The sequence below is a fragment of the Schistocerca americana genome, chromosome 2 (genome assembly GCF_021461395.2).
Source record: "Schistocerca americana isolate TAMUIC-IGC-003095 chromosome 2, iqSchAmer2.1, whole genome shotgun sequence".
Classification (NCBI taxonomy): Eukaryota; Metazoa; Arthropoda; class Insecta; order Orthoptera; family Acrididae; genus Schistocerca; species Schistocerca americana.
This window is the reverse complement of record NC_060120.1, coordinates 379,929,702-379,952,160: the sequence shown is the minus strand read 5'-3', so window position 1 is coordinate 379,952,160 and position 22,459 is coordinate 379,929,702. Positions and strand designations below refer to the sequence as shown.

General features: G+C 37.1%; 1 protein-coding gene across 2 annotated transcripts in view; it reads left to right on the top strand.

Annotated features, from left to right (window-relative positions):
• Positions 1 to 22,459, top strand: part of LOC124594829 (ATP-binding cassette sub-family C member 4-like) — a 316,274-nt gene that overhangs the window by 208,380 nt on the left and 85,435 nt on the right. For both annotated transcript variants that reach the window (XM_047133276.1, XM_047133277.1), the window contains one exon: positions 19,614 to 19,990. In XM_047133276.1, coding sequence (XP_046989232.1) covers positions 19,614 to 19,990 — 377 coding nt within the window. The remainder of the gene's footprint in view (positions 1 to 19,613; positions 19,991 to 22,459) is intronic.

The following is a 22,459-nucleotide window of genomic DNA, read 5'->3' as shown; positions in this document are numbered from 1 at the left end:
CATTCTGCCTTCCCCTTACTGGGACTGGGGAAAATGATTTAGAATGTTCTGTGTTGAAGGAGTATGAATATGTTTGCTTGTAGCAAAGGCTTCCTATTCAGCAACTCCCACTCACTGCCGCTGTCTGTACAGGGCATTCGGAAATATCCATTACAAATTTATAGGATGTATAAGGGGTGTGAGTACATAATATTTCGAATAGGAACCTACATCCAAAAACATACCATTTCCATTCTACGACAGTTTCAGTTCAGATGTGTAACATGTCCACATCTGCTGACAGAAAAAGAAAAGCCCCGGAGTTGCTCGTCCAGGTGTGCAGTAGGGTAGACAAGATGATGTATACTACAACTGATGACCACCTGATGTCACTTATTGTCTGATTTGCTGTAAGACCTATTCAATGCCTGTGCTTCTCCAATATGTAAACATGGTTCCATACACATTTTGGAAATATACAGTCATGCTCCTTGTGTGTGGTGAAGCTTGAGGTAATGGAAGAGCTGTTAGTTGGCTGTATCATGACCATTTTCCACAGTCTAGCATGCCATTGCATAAACTTTTTCCCCATGTTGCGCAGTGGTGAAATGAAATGAGTACATTCACCGTGAGGGGGCAGGGCTGTGGTGCCCCATGGGAACAACTCGAACAATTGCAAGTGCAATGGTTGTTGGTCTCAGTATTGTCTGGGATGTTCTGTGTGAGCAACAATTACATCCATACCACATACAAAGGGTATGTGCTATGGGTCCAGCCAATTTTCCACAATGTCCAATTTTCCACAATGTGTTCACTACTGCATGTGGTTCCTACCCTGCTGCATTGACACACCCCTGTTGCCACACTGAGTTATGCTAACAAAAGAATGTAAGTTCACTAGAGACCATGTTCCGAATTTGCAAAACAGCCATGTCTGGGCAGACAAAAACCCCTGGCCACTTATGTTTAGGGATTTCAGCACGAGTTTGGTATTAACATGTGGGTGGATATTCTGGATGGTTATGTGATTGGACCATACCTCCTTCCCTCAAGCTAACAGTTCATGCGTACCTGATCTTCCTACAAAATGTATTGGACCCATTCTTGGAAGCTGTGCCAATGAATTTCCATCAGGAAAGATGGTTTCAACATGATGATGCACCACCTCACTTCTCACGCATGGTTTGGAGACATATTAATGGACAATATTGTGAAAGATGGATAGTCCAAGGTGGTATAATGTCCTGCTCATTGGAATATAACAGTTTCCTACTTCACAAAATTTATTGACAACTGAACTGCATACTCGTCACATTAACAAAAAAACTGACTGACATACTTCACAATCTCTCACTGACTAACAAAACAACAACTCAACAACTCACTTGCAGCCTTGCTGCATTGCTTTATATAGAATTTTAACAATAAATTTCAAAATAACCCATTATTAATTTTGTACAATTTTGATGTTACAATTAAAATGAGCAAAACGTAAAGCTACTGATGTTACAGCTGAATAAGGTATAAAATACAATATCGTATTACATAAATTTTTCAGTATTATCTGTAATTTTAAATATAAAAAATCAATCTGAACTGTAATTACAATAATGTCTCTTGTATTATTTTAGTTATGTAATTAATTACAGTTTGGATTTGGTTACTAACGCTCAATGACAGTACAAATCTTATGCTTTATCTGATTAAATACGTAAAATTTACAAATAAGGCCTCAAATTCTGAAAATTGGAAAGTTGTGTGATGTAAACAATTGGAGAGTTAATTAGAAATGTAATTACAAAGGATATTAATTACAGAGTAGGACATAAAAATAGCCAACAAATGAAAATACATTGCTTGGTAATAACTTTTAAGCCATTTCTCAAGATAATGATGTTCTCTGTGTCAACCCACCAACATTTCCACAGCCTCTTAATATTTGCCGCCAGGTATTTAACACTTCAATTTCTTGATTAAACATCTAACTCAGCACCTGTACATAATTTTGTTAATGACAACAATCCCCTGACAATCATGATAATATACGTCCTTCCAGAACATTCTATATGCTTTCACAATGAATATCAAGTGTTTTAGCAAATTGGACAGAATGAAAGTTTATACCAGAACTTGCTTTGTAAGTACAATGTCTGTAACAATGTTGGTGGTTGCCATATCAAGCTGCTGTTGTAATGCATCAGTACTGTTTGTTGTGGCTGAACTTAGGATATAATTTTATAGCACTAACACAACACTTTTAGGAATAGCGATCTTCTTCCATTAATATCTAAAAGATGACTCACAGCAACAACAAAAACTTCAAAGAGTAAAAACATGGAAACCGAAAGAAAATCTTGGGAGCAAAGAAATTCACAACACAGAACCAAGCATCACCATAGGAGAGGAGAGGAAACACAGTTCTGATTTATTTACTTTAACACTTCCCCCCAAATCAAACTGTGGTGCACTGAACAACTTTTAAATAAAAAACAAGAGGTCAAAACACATTAGTTATGAAGTCCTATCTTGGTATACATTGCTTTAAATTTGTTTGATTTTAAAGGCATTGTAAACTTGTCACCAAGTTGATTTTCAGAACGCATATATTCTACATTGATAGCCCCCTTTTGATAGAGTTCACACACAAAATAATACCATACTTCAATGTGCTTAGAACATTTGTAGAACTCTGTGTTTTTCACTAGTTTAATGGCATTTGCAGTGTCAATGAACAATATTGGTGTGTTTCTTTTTCCACTGATCTCCAACTGCAGTCTGTTGAGCCATACTAACTCCTTGGTTCCTTCACTTTCAGCAATGAACTCCACTTCAGTGGTGGATAGTGCAACTGATTTCTGCAGTTGAAATGTCCATGATACAACCATATCACCAATCATTGAAACAAAACCATTTGTTGATCATCTTGTTAGAGTGTTGCCAGCAAAATCAGCACCAGCTTAGGCACAAAGTTTACCACCAGATGAAATATAGAAGAGACCTATGTATGAAGTACCACATAGATATCTGAAAATAAATTTTACAGCATTCCAATCAGAAGAAGTGGGTTTAGCTATAGATCGAGCAACTTTTGAAACAGCATAAGCGAGATCTAGACGAGTAGAGCATGCCAGGCATATTAATGATCCCACAGCCGAACAATAAGGAAAGTTGTTGTCAAGAGTATTGCTATATTCACTGTCTAATTGTTCATTATCACATGGAGTTTTTAATGGTTTTGAATCAGCTGTGATAAAACGATGTAGAATTTTCACGGTGTATGCTTGCTGTGAAATAAACTCTCATTACTCTATTTGCATACCTAAAAATGAGTCTAAGGATCCCACTGTTATTTTGAATTCAGACTTTAACATGTCTATAAATGAATTCACCACACTTTCAGTTGTTCCTGCGATAAGTCCATTTTTTCTCTTGAATGAATGAAACTTATTATTTCAGCAACGAGGTGATTGCTTAAGTCCATACAATGATTTCTTGAGTTAACAAACATGACCTGCCCATCATCGAAACCTTCTGGTTGAGCCATGTATATTTCTGTACCCAAGTCACCATATAAAAATAGAGTTCTAATGTCAAACTGAACAAGTTTCAAATTTTCTTCACCTGCAATCACTGTTACAACATGAATAGTATCATAATGAGCAACTGGACTAAACATTTCATCATAATCAGGCCTGGCACAACAACACATACCACACACAAACAAGTGAGCATGGTGTCGATCAATCAATCCACCAGGGTTGTATTTAATATGAAGCACCCATCAATTATCGATAACATATTTTTCTTTAGGCATTTCTACCAAGTCCCAGGTATCATTTTCTTCAAATGTCTTCATTTCTTCTTTCATCACATTAAACCATTCATTGGAATTACTACTATCCATAGCTTCCTTGAAGTTTGTTGGTGCAAGCTCTTCATGGATTGCTTTTGTCAGGCAAACTAACGCATTTGCGTCTTGAGAGTGGTGAGCCAGGTATCCTAATTTGTAGTCACTAAGTTTTACTGGCAGACATGTTTTATGAACTGGATGTCAATTTGGTAACTTATTCAAATATTCTTGGTCACTAGTTTCAATCTGATAAACAGTAGATTCCAATTCAATAAAATTTCCAGTCATACATAGCTTTTCTGGTTGAAAATCAACAATGTTTGATTTAATCACACGATGTTTTAACAGTGTCCACATCTTGTAACCATCTTTGTCATTCACTTAGTCAATTAAATGACCAGGTATACCCTTTTCATCAAACTTTGAACGAAATTTCTTTGGCAAATGAACATAGTGTTTTGATGCATAAATTCATAGATAGTTAAAACCGTTAAACACTTTGCCAGTCCACAATTTGAAAGGTGTTTTACCTTCAACACTTGACTTCCCTATATGATTGAGTAGAATAATGGCTGTGTCATATGCACGAGTCCAAAATGATTAGGTAACTTACTAGACATTAACATTGGGTGAGCTAATTCAACTATATGTCAATTTGCTTGTTCAACAACACCATTTTGCTCAGGAGTGCCTGGACACATAAGACAAAACTCAGTACCACAGTCTCATGTTACAATTAAACTCTCCTTCACCATCAGACCAAAATACTTTTACCTTATGACCAATAGCATCACACTCCTTCAAAAATCTTTTCAAATTGTTAGCCACTTCAGATTTATTTCACATGAAATATATCTGAATGAAACGAGAAAAATCATCTTTGAAAATCACATAGTAACGAAAATCATTTATAGAGTCAACAGACATAGGTCCATTAACATCTGGATTGATCAACTCACTGACAGTTTGTGGATGATCCCTGCGATGGCTAAATGGTTTACAGTGGGATTTGCCAAGAACACATCCATCACAAAACGATGTGGTATCAGGGCACTTAACTGATGTTTCAAAACAAGAGAGCACATCTTGTACATGATGTTTATCTTGATGACCGAGTCTCTCATGCCAACATTTTAGTTGTTCTTCTGAAGTTGCTAAGTTAATTATTACTTGATCCGGAGGACAAACTCTCATGTTCATAATGTATATTGAACCAACCAGTCTTCCTGTTGTGACTATTTCACTATGTTTCTGAATGACAACACCTTTGTTATCGTGTCACATTGTATCCATGTTTTGTAGCTTGATGGACAAAGAAAAGTTGGTATCTGACATCAGGTACATACCACACATTTTCAAGCAAAGCAGGTGTGCAACTTTTGTTTATGAATATTACAATATAAATACTGCCAGTCCCATGTGCAAAAATAACTTATTTGTCAACTGTTTGCCCACATCGTGGAATCGGAAACTTTTCGAATGTAGCGAAATGCTGTTTATTTGGTGAAATACGATGTGTCGTACCAGAGTCCAAAATACAAGAATCTGCACTATCAAAATTAACATGAGACAACAGATTATTGGCTAGAAATGTATTTGGTTTGTTGCTCACTTTTAAACTGGAACTCGAATTGTTATTGTTGTTAGCTGTTGCTTTTGCTTCTTCTGCGGCCATGCACTTTCGGCAGTTTGCAATTACATGTCCAGCTTTCTTGCAATACAGACACATACGACTATCTTTCTTCTATGACTTACTCCCCTCTGTTGCAAATTTCTTCTGTTTTTGATGTAGCTCATTCGATTTTGATTTTGTGTAGAAAGCACCAGCTGCCTGTGTAGCTAGCGAATTCTCAATCAAATGCAAATTCTCAATTAGAAGCTGTGTTCTGCTCAGGTTCAGGAACATGATACCAGGTTGATCTGTAAAATTGATATTCGGGTCCTATTGTTTTGAAAATACTATGATGGAGCAGCGAAAGGGGCAAAGTTACATTTGGATTAATTTTGTTCAGTTCACTGCACAAGTCGTGGAAAATGTTCGCAAGTAGTGACATGTGTTTAGTTATAGACGTGACATCATCTCTTGAAGTTTCAAATAAACAATCAAACACCATATGTAATCGCTGCAATGGAGATTGATCATATACTGACATAAGGGTATCCCAAGTTTCTTTGCGTCAGTCTTCTTTCTTACATGAACAGCAGGTTTCTCATCAAGCACCATTCCAATGATACCAGCTGCACGAACATTGTCCTGTTGCCAGCACTCATATGCTTTGGACAGTTCTTCTCCTTCCACTAATGACGGACACTGATATATACCATCTGTAATTGAATAAAGAGGACATTCCTTTAAACAAAGCTGAATCTGTCATTTCCATGTTTCCCACTGATCTTCTCTTGACAGTTTAAGAATGTTTGTATGACTGATATATAGTCTGATGAATGAATACCATAATTCTCAGAGCCTGAAGTGTTCAAACCTGGGCCCATGACCTGTTGTGGATGAACTTATGATATAATTTTATAACAAGAACACAACACTTTTAGGAACAATGACCTTCTCCCTTTAATATCTAAAAGATGACTCACAGCAACAACAATAACTTCAATGAGTAAAAACGTGGAAAACAAAAGAAACACTTATGAGCAAAGAAATTCACAATATTGAACCAAGCACCACCGTAGGAGTGGAGAGAAAACACAGTTCTGATTTATTTACTGTAACACTGTTCTGTTACGTACAGTATGCTGGGCTCTTTTTGTTTTGAAATAATGTAAACCTATAATATTTAAGTGTTAATATAAAAATATGTGTCAAGTGATAAATGTATATCTTGTTATGTTTCCTTTTGAATTGTTACCTAATAATTGTACTGTATCATGCCTATCTCAGTTTCTCAAGCAGAAATGGATGAGTTAAACATTTGAACTGAAACCATCATGGAACAGAAATGATACATTTCTGGACATGGGTTCCTATTAAAATATTATGTATGCTCTCTCCTCTACAAAGCCTAGAAGTCTGTAATGGGAATTTCCATACACCTTGTATATGTCTCTCTCCCATGTCTCCTTTTTCTTCCCTTAATTTACAGTATATCCCACTTTCACAGTTTGCTCTCTCACATACACTGTCTTCTTTTGCATTTCTTTCCCACTGACGCTTACTCTACCACACATAGGAAGTTTGGGGTGGAGGAGGTGGGTTGGCGGGGGGGTGGGGTAAGGGGGGGGGGGGGGGGTTGAAGTTGGCTGGTCTGGGAGTCCATACTGCCTTATTCTTTTCAATCCACTATCTCTCACTGGTCATCAGTGTCTACTCTCTCTTTGGCTCCACTGCCATTGTCTTCATCCATCCCTCTTTCTGTTTCACTGCCATTTTCTCTCTCCCACCATCGCTGATTCCTCTCTCTTTCTCTGCCACTGGCACTGTCTCCTCTCTTTTCCACCATAAAGGTCTCCCCACTCCTTTCTTTCAGCATAAAGAAGCACAAATTTGTTCAAATGCCAAAATTTTTGGTGTGGCAGGCAGAATGAAGATTGGAAGATTGAAGCAGTTGCTTTTCCACATTTATATCAGATTCTTTTAAAAAGGAACATAGTCATCTTTTTTGTGCTTCTACAGGACCATTTTTCCGCTGGTTGTCTTCTTTTCCCTTTTGTAGCAGGGTATTCTGCCTATATAAAATGAATTTAGTAGGTCAGTTAAGTTTTGACAGCCTATTAATATACTTCAACACATATACACTCCTGGAAATGGAAAAAAGAACAGATTGACACCGGTGTGTCAGACCCACCATACTTGCTCCGGACACTGCGAGAGGGCTGTACAAGCAATGATCACACGCACAGCACAGCGGACACACCAGGAACCGCGGTGTTGGCCGTCGAATGGCGCTAGCTGCGCAGCATTTGTGCACCGCCGCCGTCAGTGTCAGCCAGTTTGCCGTGGCATACGGAGCTCCATCGCAGTCTTTAACACTGGTAGCATGCCGCGACAGCGTGGACGTGAACCGTATGTGCAGTTGACGGACTTTGAGCGAGGGCGTATAGTGGGCATGCGGGAGGCCGGGTGGACGTACCGCCGAATTGCTCAACACGTGGGGCGTGAGGTCTCCACAGTACATCGATGTTGTCGCCAGTGGTCGGCGGAAGGTGCACGTGCCCGTCGACCTGGGACCGGACCGCAGCGACGCACGGATGCACGCCAAGACCGTAGGATCCTACGCAGTGCCGTAGGGGACCGCACCGCCACTTCCCAGCAAATTAGGGACACTGTTGCTCCTGGGGTATCGGCGAGGACCATTCGCAACCGTCTCCATGAAGCTGGGCTACGGTCCCGCACACCGTTAGGCCGTCTTCCGCTCACGCCCCAACATCGTGCAGCCCGCCTCCAGTGGTGTCGCAACAGGCGTGAATGGAGGGACGAATGGAGACGTGTCGTCTTCAGCGATGAGAGTCGCTTCTGCCTTGGTGTCAGTGATGGTCGTATGCGTGTTTGGCGCCGTGCAGGTGAGCGCCACAATCAGGACTGCATACGACCGAGGCACACAGGGCCAACACCCGGCATCATGGTGTGGGGAGCGATCTCCTACACTGGCCGTACACCACTGGTGATCGTCGAGGGGACACTGAATAGTGCACGGTACATCCAAACCGTCATCAAACCCATCGTTCTACCATTCCTAGACCGGCAAGGGAACTTGCTGTTCCAACAGGACAATGCACGTCCGCATGTATCCCGTGCCACCCAACGTGCTCTAGAAGGTGTGAGTCAACTACCCTGGCCAGCAAGATCTCCGGATCTGTCCCCCATTGAGCATGTTTGGGACTGGATGAAGCGTCGTCTCACGAGGTCTGCACGTCCAGCACGAACGCTGGTCCAACTGAGGCGCCAGGTGGAAATGGCATGGCAAGCCGTTCCACAGGACTACATCCAGCATCTCTACGATCGTCTCCATGGGAGAATAGCAGCCTGCATTGCTGCGAAAGGTGGATATACACTGTACTAGTGCCGACATTGTACATGCTCTGTTGCCTGTGTCTATGTGCCTGTGGTTCTGTCAGTGTGATCATGTGATGTATCTGACCCCAGGAATGTGTCAATAAAGTTTCCCCTTCCTGGGACAATGAATTCACGGTGTTCTTATTTCAATTTCCAGGAGTGTATATATATACTTTGACACAAATCAAGAAAAAATAAGTATGCATACATAAGGTTAACACAGAATAATTTGATTTTCATGCTTTCTGGATACTTAACTCATCAATCGAAGAATTCATCAAAAATGCACAGCTTATGATTTGTATCTTGAAAGAGTAAAAATTTTATTAGTAACATTTTTGTATATGTGCAGTCTCTCCAGTTTTACGTCATTTTTGGCGCTCGTTTTAAGTTATTTTCAGACATGCGAAGACAGCCCCTTTTTAACCCATTTTTTGTCATTACAATACTAATTTGGACATATTTGTACTGGCATGAAGTGCCCATTATACAGAAACAGTGCATCATAAAGCTTTATTGGAGAAAATATGCTGACTGAAAACATAGTCCAGTAAAACCAGAATCCTTGCAATTTCAAGAATTTCAAGAATTTTATTCACCATAGATCATTTTACAATGATATTGCTTCGTCATACAAGATGTACTAGAACATACAGAATAACAAAATAAACTTCTGTCCATACATTATAAATACATTTGAAGCATGGCAGTGTACCAAATTACAAAGGATAGCTTTTAAAAGCTAACGCAACAAGCTATCTTATAATCTAATATAATAAGGTATTTTATTGTTTATAGTATAAACTTTGTAATTACACACGATTAACCACAGCACAAAAGAATATGTTTAACTACAGACAACTTTTAAATGCTTATATTCTCCTCAGGCATCTCAAAGAATTCTTTAATGTCATAGAATGGATGATCTGACACCCAGCTGTACCACTTAATTTTAAAAGAATTTGTATCCATAGACTGAACATGAATTGACTGTTTATTGAACATTTTGAGTGGGTTAACTTTGTGGGAATTTCCTCACTAATCTGTGGCACGGTATGTCTAAATTACCGTTCGCCCTGGTGTTGTGTTCGTGTATTTCCTTTCTGGCAATAAATTCTGAAATATTATTTTTAATATAGAGTACAGACACATAGATGTATATGTTTATAATTGTAAGTATTCTGAGTCTGGAGATAAGAGGATGACAGTGCTCCCTATGACCTCTTTTACATATTATACGTATGACTTTTTTTTGTAATTTCAATACATTTTTTATGTGAGGGGAGTGCCCCCATATAATAAGACCATATGAAATATGTGACCGGAATAGCCCAAAGTATGTCACCCTAAGGTACGCCAAGCTCACTACCTCCCTTAGTTTCAAGAGAAGATATGCCACCCGAGATATTTTTTCACATACATGATTGACATGTTCCTCCCAATATAGTTTTGAGTCAATGTGAATACCTAAGAGTTTTACTGACTTATTGCCTACTTCATTTGATGTTCCCATTAAAAGTTATTGTGTTTTGTCAGGGTTGCATAGGAGCTTATTGGCTGCAAACCAGTCCAGGGCCTTATCTAGTGTTTCTTTTGTTAGGTTATTCAGATCTGAAATGTTCTGATGTGTGGTAAGTAGTGTTGTACCGTCAGCATAACACACAACAGGGTGAGCTATATTTTTAGGTAAATCATTAATAGCAACAATGAAGAAGAAGGGTCCAAGGACAGACCCTTGTGGTATACCTGTGCTGATTTCCGTGATGGAAGAATTTAAATTTCTGACTGAAACGAATTGTTTTCGGTTACTTAAATAAGAATTTATCACAAATAAAGTGCTGCCTCTCACCCCATAAAACTCTAGTTTCCCCAGTAGTATGTCAACAGGAATGCAATCGAAAGCTTTGCTTAGGTCACATAATACCAGTGATACCATGTTATTATTTTCAAAAGCTGTTAAGGTTTGGTCAATGATTTTCAAGATGGCCCCTGTTGTGTTCTTCCCCTTTCGAAAGCCAAACTGATTGTTACATAGGATATTGTGTTTTTCAAAGAAGTTGCTTATTTGTGTGTGTATCAGCGCCTCAAATACCTTTGAGAATATTGGAACAATGGAGACTGGTCTGTAGTTTTGGGACAGATGTTTGTCTCCTTTTTTTAAAAACTGGGACAACTTTTGATACCTTGAGTGCATCCAGAAAAACTCCAAATTCTACACATTTATTAAAAATATAAGCTAATGGTTTGGCTATTGAGTGTATTGTCTCTTTAATTATGTTATTTGATAACCAATAACAGTCCATACTTTTAGAACCTGAAAATTTGGATACAGCTTTTATAACATCAGCGGGTGTGACAGCCCTCCATTGAAATGCCAGGTTAACAGGCAGTGGTGTTCCAACAAGGTTCATTGCAGATGAATTTGTTGCTTTGATACTGTTACTTATTTCTTTAACTGAGTTTAAAAAGTACTCGTTTAATTCTTCAGGATCAAGCTGAGCTGTTTCTGTGCATTTCGGTGTATTCTCTTGTTTTATTATTTGCCAGGCTGCCTTACATTTATTGGGAGCTCTTTCTATATAGTTCTCCACTGCTTGATTTTTTGCCAGTAGTAGTTAAGCTTTATAGTATTTTTTGCATTTCAGATATGACCTATGAATGTTCACACTCTGTTCTGCCCCTTGGTCAGAGGCTTGTTTATGCATCTGGTACAGCATATGCAAGTTTCCTCTAGTTTCTACTAGCTCTTGTGTGAACCAGTTCAGACTTTTCTTCTTCATTTCATTTGGATATCTAATTTTTTTTACTGGTGAGCAAGAATACCATAAATCTGTGTACTTTTTAAAGAAGTTACCAAAGCTAGTTTCAGCTTCCCTTTTTCCAGATTGACAATTATATATAAAGTCCCAATCTGCACTTCCTAATCTATCAACAAACATATTTATGTACTCTTCCTTCTGTCTTCGTACCACTACTACTTTAGATTCTCCAGTTTTAACTGGTTGCCTCTTACGGAGGGTAAGGAATAGTGGCTCATAATCTGCAAGTCCACTTCCTGCAAGTCTAACTGTAAAATCGTCCCTATGGAAATTCACAATAATATTGCCTATACAGGCATTCTTACGTATGGCACAGTTATTTGTACAATAGAGGTCTAATGATCTTAGCATATTCAAAAATGTCCTAGCAACTGGTCTGTGTGTTTACCATTTCTATGTTGAAATCACCACATACAGCAATTCTCATTTTACTCTTAAAAATTTTTTTTTTTTTTTTTTTTTTTTTTTTTTTTTTTTTTTTTTTTTTTTTTTTTTTTTTTTTTTTTACCAGAGAACCCTTGCCATGTGTTAACCACATCAGTTAAAACTACATTTATGCCCCAGACTGGATATTATGCGCATACTGTATATTGTATATGCATAACTTTGAACCTCTGAATCTCGGTAATGGAGAATAGTATCAAAAAAGTATAAAAGTTCCCCAAGAATATCATTTTAAGAACAATGGTACAAATTTTGATGACCTGCCATGAATAGAAATTATAGGAGCAGCTGTTCCCCAATCTGTACTTTTTGTACCTAAAATAATAGTTTTTTGAAGTTTTCTCAAGAACCACTCATGAACAAATGTTGCTTTTACAAGCTGCCAAAGGTCCACCCTAGATCACACCTAATGCAAAAGAATCATCTGATTTGCTCAATATGTCTGGGCTGGAGAAAGTATGTAATGTTTAAATGTTGACCCTATACAGTAGAATAGTTACAGTATGCAAGTTCTTCCAAAAGGTATACACACAGTTGTGAGGCCAAGAGCTACATAAAACTACTTGGCCCTACATAAAACTACTTGTCCCATTAGGTCTGTGATAACAGAATTTGAAATATGACTCCTTGAAAAATTATATTTTTGAGTGTGGCATTTTAGAACATACTGGTCATAACTGTATATGTCACGACCTTCATTGAGGCTATGATTTCATTAAATTATGAATTAAAGGGCAATTAGTATCATACATCACTCTGTATTTTCATTTCAGTGAAATATTTCAACTGAAATGAAATATTTATGGACATAAAAGTTTTCTAGGTATGGCACTGCATCATATTGTATAAAACTATGTCTGGAGAAAAACCAATGTTTTGGCCGCAGTTGCAGCAGCCTTCTTCTGGGTCTACAGTAGAAAACATTTATGTTGATTGGCTCTGGCTGCAGATGTTTATGCAATTATAAATATTTATGGTTGAGAACATAGTAGAAATCTTAGTGTAAGAAAGGAGATTGGACAAATGTGTGAGTGAGCTGATTGTGACTGTGGGAAGTAGGCGCACCATGTCTGAAATCAATATCAGATTCCATTTTATCTACTTGAAAGGTGCTGTTATTGTAGACACATTTAGGGTTTCATGTACCATGAGGGATGTATTAGCAGCCCTCTTTCCTATAACAGATCAGATGGACAGACATTTAGCCCATTCCATCCAAATCACAACACAGCATCTATTCCCTTGTGTCCTCTGAGCAATTTTTTCTTCAGGTGAGTGGTATCCCAAGTATACATTTCTCCATCTATCTACCTTCTCCCTGAGCTCTAGGGTCAGTCCACTATATGTTAATCAAAACCCAAGTAGATGTATGCTTAGATTTTTAAAAGAAACTTAATGATGTTTGCATGAATTCAGGGTCTTCAATTTCTCATGCCTAAATGTTCCAAATACATACAATTTTCTCTCTCTCTCTCTTTGAGCCCATCATAATTAATCTGGTATTCATATCCTGGAAATCATTATAATTAGAGACTAACTTTAAATTTTCAGGGTATACTACCAATATAAAATGTTACTAATGGAATGCTTCTCTCAATTTGTCTTTCTCACTGCCACCTACTACAAAACAGAGTCAAACATCAGCAAAACCACTACTTTACTGAAGTGCACATGTTCACCATGTGACAATTCGAATATAAAAACCAGCTTTCCATTTGAATTTGATGAAGTTAAGAGTCAAAAAATTTCTGAGTTGATGAAGAAAAAGGAAAAAAGACCTAAAATGTTTGGTTGTGACCTCAACAAAATAATCCAGGCCCCAAACGCAACATTACCACAGAAAAACGAGACTAATCAGACTAGGCCTTAACCTGAATCAAAGAGTTTGTCTTAATATCATATGGGTTTGTAACATGCAACTGAAAATAATTATAAATAAGCTATATACATCAGAAAATCAAGTATAGATTTAAGTGTCTGAAAGTCCTTTGTGAAAGCATTTGTGTGGAGGGTAGACATGGATGATAAATAGTTTAGACAAGAAGAAAATAGAAGCTTTTGAAATGAGGTGCTACAGAAGAATGCTGAGGATTAAATTGGTAGATCACATAACTAATGAGGAGGTACTGAATAGAATTGGGAAGAAGAGAAATTTGTGGTTCAACCTGACTAGAAGAAGAGATCAGTTGGTAGGACACATTCTGAGGCATCAAGGGATCACTAATTTAGTACTGGAGAAAGCCTGGGGGATAAAATTGTAAAGGGAGACCAAGAGATAAATACAGTAAGCAGATTCAAAAGGGTGTAGGTTGCAGTAGTTACTCAGAGATGAAGAGCCTTGCACAAGATAGAGTAGCATGGAGAGCTTCATCAAACCAGTCTTTGGTCTGAAGGCCACAACAACAATAGCATATCAGAAATACACTAACTAACGAAGGCTCCAAACTCAACAATACCATACAGAAGCCAGATTAATCAGAACAGGCCTGAAACTGGATCACAGCAAAGGGTTTGTCTTAATACTGCAAAGATTCATATTGTGAATCTTAAAATAAGTAAAAACATAACCTAGTTTATCAGAAATAAATGTTAATAATAAGCACTAAGTGAAAGTAAAATTCTTTGGAAGCCATATAGGTAACAAGCAAAATTAAAGTCAAACAAAGTTAAATTAACCGAGGAGCTCAGTTGTGTTATGTTTTCAACTATGAAAAAACTTCACTTAAACTGTGTTGACAACACTCCCTGCTGTATAACAGAAGTACTTTATGTGGCAATGCAACCAAAGTAAATACAAGGACAAAAGAACAGTAAGTCCTAGGAGGAGTTACAGTAATACCTTTTAACATCACATCACTTCAGTGGAGGAAAGAGTCTACAAGTTTCTTCTGCTATGCCATATCCAGTTGAAGCCACACATAGGTGATCAGATCCTAGATACCTACCAGACTGAGATGCTGTTGAATGCTACATTGCACCCACTGTTCCAAACAGTCCCAGATATTTTCCGCGTGAGTGAGATTGGGTGCTTTAACATGCCAGTTGAGTTGTTACTGGGTACCTGAGTGTTTGCCAAACCAGAAATGTATGCTTCCAGTCCTGTGAACCTGGCTGCTGTTGTCACTTTTGAAGAAGGGAGTGTCCTCATCATATTCAAATTGAAGATATAGAAGAGATATATAATGCTCATGCTTTGTATTTATGAAAATGAACATAAAATGTTTTTACTCTCAAATCATATTATTCTCAAGTGATTAAATGAGATTTCTGCAATATTTTAAGAGTTTTGAAGCAGGAAATGTAACAAAGGTTCTGAAATACTTAAGTTGAAATAGGCTGATGCAGCCTACAATGGTTCGCAGTAATTCTTCATTATATCTCACAGCAAATAACCTGGATTTTTCATTTGTGAATTATGTACATGATGTGGAACAGATTTTATATTTTTCAAATAAATTTTGACATTCATGTTATGTAAATTCTTCAGTTCCAACATTTGATGACTTGCAAATGCACTGACTCATACTGCCTTGAACTAATTTGTTCTAACTTGTATCAGGAGATATAAATATTATTATTGTGGTGTGTCAAGTATATCTTATTGAATGCTACACTATACTTCAAAGTGGCACAGATACTGACATTTTTTTAGCTTAGTCACCAAGTCCCTGTAAGCCACCGACCAGATTTTTCTGCAGTCTCCATCCACTCTTCAGTAACATGTCAGTCAGTTGTCTTGAAGACGTAAATCTTATTCAGTACTTCATGGCATTTGCTCTAAAAATGTACACAACAACATGATTTAGATTGCACTTTTTTACGCATTTGTTAGCCTCAAAGTCATATTGTTGGGATGATGGTTAAGTTTGTTTTCTATTTTGTAAAATTATTATTGCTTGTCATTAGGTCTGCACTCACAAACAACCAAAAGTTCAGTGGTAGAATTATTCAGATAAACTGTAAAGCCATTGAAGCACAAGTTAATTAAACATTGTCCATTAATCAGTGGTAATTCTAACAAGTCACTGAACAAAATATTTAAATGTGCCACACAACACAATTCATTTTTACACTATATATTTATTTATCTTTTGACAAAGTACATTGTATGGATCAAGACATATTTTCATTTCATGCACCAACAGGTACATAGTTTTTACTGTATACTGTTTAACAAAAATATAATTTATTACAAAATTACTCTGGGGCTATTTCATATTAAATTAGATTTTGTACAATTTTTCTTTTGATACAATAATGGTATTTCAATTGTTTTGAACTGTAGTGCACATAACTTCATTTACACTGTAATAACAGTTTTCTATGAGAAAATTTTTGAGACATTTTTTTGAAAATATTTTTGTTGTTTATTTCTCTCAAGAATGAAGGGAGTTTTTCAAGGGCTTTTGGTCCAGTGTTTGATGGCTTTTTTTTTGTATTTTGTGGTGTGTGCAGGCTCATGGAAAAGGTTCCGTTTTCTGGTATCATGGTTGTGTTGTGTGTTGTTATCTCTAGTATCGGGAGACTATTTGAATTTTGTCCAACAGAGGAGTTTGTGTAGGCATATACTGGGTAATGTTAGTATTTTGAGAGCTTTAAATGCTGGTTTACATGAATCTTTCCATTTAAGGTTGGCTATCATTCTTATGGCTCACAGTTCACATACTGACTTGAAATAACCCACCAGATAAAAGTACAATGCAATAGTCACTTAGCTCAGTTATTAATAAAAGTCACAATGATTAACAATGGATCATTCTAACTTTCTACCAATCACATCACATTTCAGTCTAAATATTCATTAAGCTAAATCACTTCAGGTTTTTAAACATCAACATTGCTGAGTTTTCGCAGATACTGATGCATGTACTTTCATGAACAATTTGTGCATAGCTATTGTGAGAGCAATTACTGGGACCATACTTGACATAGGTGTTACATGCTTGTTATCTCAACCGGGACTGGGTTCAGACTTCAGACTTGGAGTTATGTTTGACTAATAAAAGACTGGAATATGAATAAATTGTTATTTTGGAAAGCCTACAATCATTTGGAAAATCACAAGATTAAATTTTGCCACTGCATGATGTCAGGAGTCAATCCAGGGTCCTCAGCTGTGCCATCATATTCTTCAATAGCTGTTATGGGATCAGATTTCCACATAGATTGAATTGTTGCAACAACTCGGTGTCATCACAATTTGTGTATGTCCATGGGATATGCCCCAGTGGCATTCATCGGCTGTACATTGTCTATGTTGTGTTTATGCTCAGTGCATCTCTCCTGTACTGTCTCCATACTCTGGCCTACATACATCTTCCTACATTGGCAGGGAATGGTGGCCAGAAAATGCACTTGAAGTTGTGTATCTGGAGTATTCTGATTTTTGCTGATGTGTTCCTGACATATGGAATAATTGCCATTGCAACCAGTTTATCTTCATCTTCAGCAGGCTGTGGTATCAGCTTCTTTGGTCTTAAGGCATGTTGCATCTGGGAGTTGTTGTATCCATTCATATGGAACATGTTCTGCAAGTGCTGCAATTCTGTAACTAGACTGTCACAGTCTTAGATTTTCCATTCTTGTGCACTAATTCGCTCAGGACATCTTCTCCTTGTGAAGGGGCATGACTGCTGGAGGCATGTAAGTACAAACCTGCATGTGTTGGTTTGTGGTAGACTCCACATTTAAGCATGCTATCTGGTCTTTACCTGATGTTTCCAGAAATGGAAGATAATTTTTTTATGTCACCATTGGGAATCTGATTTTCAGATCCAAGTGTTGCAGGAAGTCCTGTAGGTGATGTTGTCCTTGTCACTAGACTACAAATGTATGATCAACATATTGAAAAAGCATGAAGGCTTGTAGATTGCTGACTCCAGAGTTTCTTCTTCACATGCTTTCATAAACATATTGCCCACCACTTGTGAGTGTGGGCATCCCATCAAAACTCCATCAGTTTGTTCATAATAAATTGCACTGAACAGAAATTAGGTTGATATAAGCATGATTTCCAACAGTTTCATTAGCATTGACCCAAATTTTTCTCCTATGAGGTTTAGGGAGTCTCTTAGAGGTACCCAGATAAAGAGAGATACCACCATGAGGTCTTCATGGTCCAATACGAAGTCAGAAATATTGTGCCTGTTTGACGATGCCTCCCAGCTGAATACACAGGAAATATTCAAGATTTTCCTACGCCAGAAAAGGCTGAAATCACACATCAAGCTCCTCTATTGGGACAAGATGTGCAGCAAAATTAAGGAGCTTGGCAAGCTCTAAAACAGAAAGGAGTGCCTTTTGGCCTCCCTAGTATAAGTTATATATAGATGATTACTTTTTGAAAACCTTGCTCACTGTTAACTGAATACAATGTTTCCTCTGCAAGCTCTAAGTAAAAGGGCGCTCAGCTGAGTGAAAGACCAGCAAATCTATTTAAAACATGAGTAAAAAAGCAGAGAAAGTACCTAATCATGAAGGCAGATGTCCACTGCCAGCTATGATAAAATGTCAGAAACATTATGCCTTAATAATATGGTAACTAAATTACTTTTTGTGTAACACTGATTTTGCAAATTTGTCTTACTACTACTTAAAAAATGATACTAATGTGTTGGAACATTCACTGTAGTTGAAAACTAATTTCAGATTAACACTGCATGACAGGACTGGAACCCTAACACTTGCGTTTCATGGTTATACTTTTATCAGATGAACTATCCAGGCACAACTCATAATCCTCCCTCACAGCTTTAATTTTACCAGGATCTCTCTCTAAGCTTACAAACCCCAGAAACATTCTCCTGTATGCATGGGTCTGTGTTCAAGTCCCAGCTTTAATTTTACCAAGACCTCTCTCTAAGCTTACAAACCTGAGAAACATTCTCCTGTATGCATGGGTCTGTGTTCAAGTCCCAGTGCAGCACACAGTTCTAATTTGCCAAAAAGTGTTAAAACTGTGCACAATTTGCTGCAGAGTGCCTGATCTTGCACCTACCAGATTCTATCTATTCCTATCAGAAAAAATTTAACTGAAGGAAGCAGTTTCATGAATTCTGTGAAAATAAGTAAATAAAGATGCTGTGGAATCACTGATTACTTTTTTTTGATAAACAGTTACCAAATAAGAGGGTTTTCAACAATTGTATATATATTGTTGCATTATTTCAATATAGGAAGGGGGAAATATTTCATATGCTTATTTAAATGCTATAAATATTTTGTTTTAGCCCAATTCTGAAAATTTTTCTTTATATTGTATAGTAAGTGCTCAATTTCCTCTCAAGTTAATGAGTGTAGCTGAAATGCTGCAATGAAACACTTCATTGCAAAGGTGCTATCATGTAAGCGAAGGATATCTGTGCATCTATTTGACTACTCATTTCAGTAAAGAAAATTCACATCTCTAAACCTGCAGTTTTGTTTTCCAGTTAAATATAAACTTGCAAATAACATCACAAGATCAAAATACTGATATCAGAATTAAAAAATTAAACAATAATTTCTTTTTCAGGACTACACAAGAAGAGGCTAGAGCATTGTATAGGGAAGAGATGAACAGTTTGGTTAACAAAATGAACATTTCTGCCAGTGATGATGAGATAACAATTGAAAGTACTACAACAAGCCAGGCAAATCAGTCATTCAGCTTATTGGATTTTGTAACTTCTAATAATGAAACAAATCCAGAAAGTCTACTGGATGGATTGTATGAAACTGAAACTCTTATTTACATGTTTGTGGCAATCACTGTAGGACTGGTTGTTATTGCATTCACACGTTCTCTAACTTTCTACAACATTTGTATGAAATCATCAAGAAAGCTTCATGATACAATGTTCACTAATTTGATGAGAGCACCTATGCGATTTTTCAACACAAATCCTTCAGGTAATCTTATAAAACTCATATACAAAACACCTGTTTTTACATTATTTTATTCATGAAGGAAACTGGTAACATCTATGATTATTATTAAATAATGATTATTTGGGGAGATGATGATTAGACACAAAGGTTTTTGAAAAACTGTTATTTTCCAGGCAAGTATGTCCATCTTTAGGTGTTTACATCTGCATTTACTGCATAGTTAATACCTTCTTAAAGATATCAGCTCGTTAATAATGTGAGCTGTTGTTTCTGTTTCATGCACAATATTATATATCACATGTGTTCAATCAAATGATTTTTGTCAGTCCTTCTACATTAACACAGAGTTTTGTACAGCCACCTGTTATGTGTAAAGAAAAAGTACAGCAAAGATATCCAGAATAAACACTTCAGATTATTACAACAGTGCTCAAAGCGCAAACATGTGCTTCACACATTAGAAGCTTCTGAATAGCATCTGTGGTTGTGTTCAGTGTTATTCAAAAATTTTTCATTTCTTTTGTGTTGCATTATAATTTTGTGTCTGTGTTGCTTAGTGCTATGAAAAATTAAACAGAACTGATAAGTTCCCAAATTCTTGTTTCACTGTAATGAATTATCAATATGCAATTATTTGTAGTAAGTAAAGTATTTGTCCTAGCATGGATGAAAAGTGTGTGTGTAGTCAACTAAGATATTAAGGTGCCAATGACAGTTCATCTACAAGGCTGCTCAGTTGTGTCTATAACAAAATGCAGATGATGACTCTAATAGGCTGAAAAAAGGAAAATAAAAATTCAACAAATAAACAAAGAAAAATTGAATATTTTCATGATGATGATGGTAAGTGTAGAGATTAAACATGAACATAATATGATTGAAAAGTGAGAAGTTATTTCATAGTTATGTTATGTGATGTCATGTGTTCATGGATAAATTCCCAATTACCATTGATTAAGAATTCTGACCTCTTACATTTGAACTGCAAAGTCAGAATAGCTGTGTATGTCTCTGTTAATGTAGGCTTTGTCTCCTCCTGTGCAACTTCTTTTATGCTGGAAGCTGGAAAGGTCTTTTTACAAATCTCATCTTATGTAAATTGAAGATGTAGGGAGGGAGAAAGGAAGGGAAATGGAAGGAACTGATTGTACCATGAGCATCAGGGCTTAAAGTAGAATATGCAGTGTGAAAATTTGTGTTGGACTGGGACTCAAACCTGGGACCTCTTGTTTACTAGACGTTTGCATTGACCAATGCAGCACCCAGACACAGTGCTGATTGCAAATGGACAGACTATTTTAGCACATTCCTTGGCCAACCCATATTTCCACCTAGTGCCACCTATCCACAGTCCCAATCCATTTTCTTGCTCGTTAATTTTAGATTACCACTGGAGGGTGAACATTCTAGATTCACATATTTTACTGTTCACATCACTTATTCTGCATACTCTTTCATTAATTGTACCAATATCCATTTGTACTGTGATATATTGTGAAAGGCTGAACATTTGTGAGTGCTGCAATGAACTAGTACTGTTATCGTCAACTATAGGCTTAAACTAAATTGGGCTCCTTTAAAAATTTTTTGGACAGTAGGCCTATCCTTATTCAAAACAGTCTATCTCTAACTTCACTGTACAATTATGTGACAAACAGATAACTTTCAGAATTTTTGGAAGCTTAGAAAGCTATATTTTCATATGTTAATGGTATGAGTGTTTTGTATACATAATTTAATGCATAGCAAATCAGGACTTGTGGTTCACAGTTCAGACAAGGATTACATCACCCCTGAATTTCATTGTATATCAATGCACACAAAAGTGCATGTTTGAGAATTTTTGGAAGCTACCATTGTCCTTTGCATAATCTATGACCAATTTGTAACAAATCAGGGTTTTTGATTTAGTTACTGTAGCAAATCTTCTAACATACTGTGTTAAATCTAGTTTTCCCTTAAAGAGGAGTAGCCCTATGTATTATCTGCATTTTTCATAAATTAACTCTGTTTTCAAGTCTACTAACAACTGTAACATCAAAACATTTTAGGAAACTAATAATTTTTGTCATAGGTTTCTGCATTGACTTAATAGAAATCCCATTTTGTGTATCTGTTTGAATTCTCATGGGGAACTAGCAACATTTTAGCTCGATAGATTAAAAGAAAATCAGCAGGTTTAATTTAAAGTTATTTGTTCACAGGCTAATAATACATTGCACCAACCAAAATGGAGCCCCACTGTGAATGCAGTTCTCAAAGATGGGATGAGTTGGTTGATGTTTGTAAGCAGCTGGAAATCACCCTGACTTCTGTCAAATGATTGGAAGCTGCTGTGAATTGGTGTGTTGGAATAGCTCCTGAGAGTCGTTTACCTTTGGTACCTGTACCAGAGGTACCTCAAGTACTATCTGCTCTTGTGGATCCTGTCTCCTCTGTGGAAAGTACAGGATCTGTCATTACCCATCCACTTGATTGCGAGTGGCATGT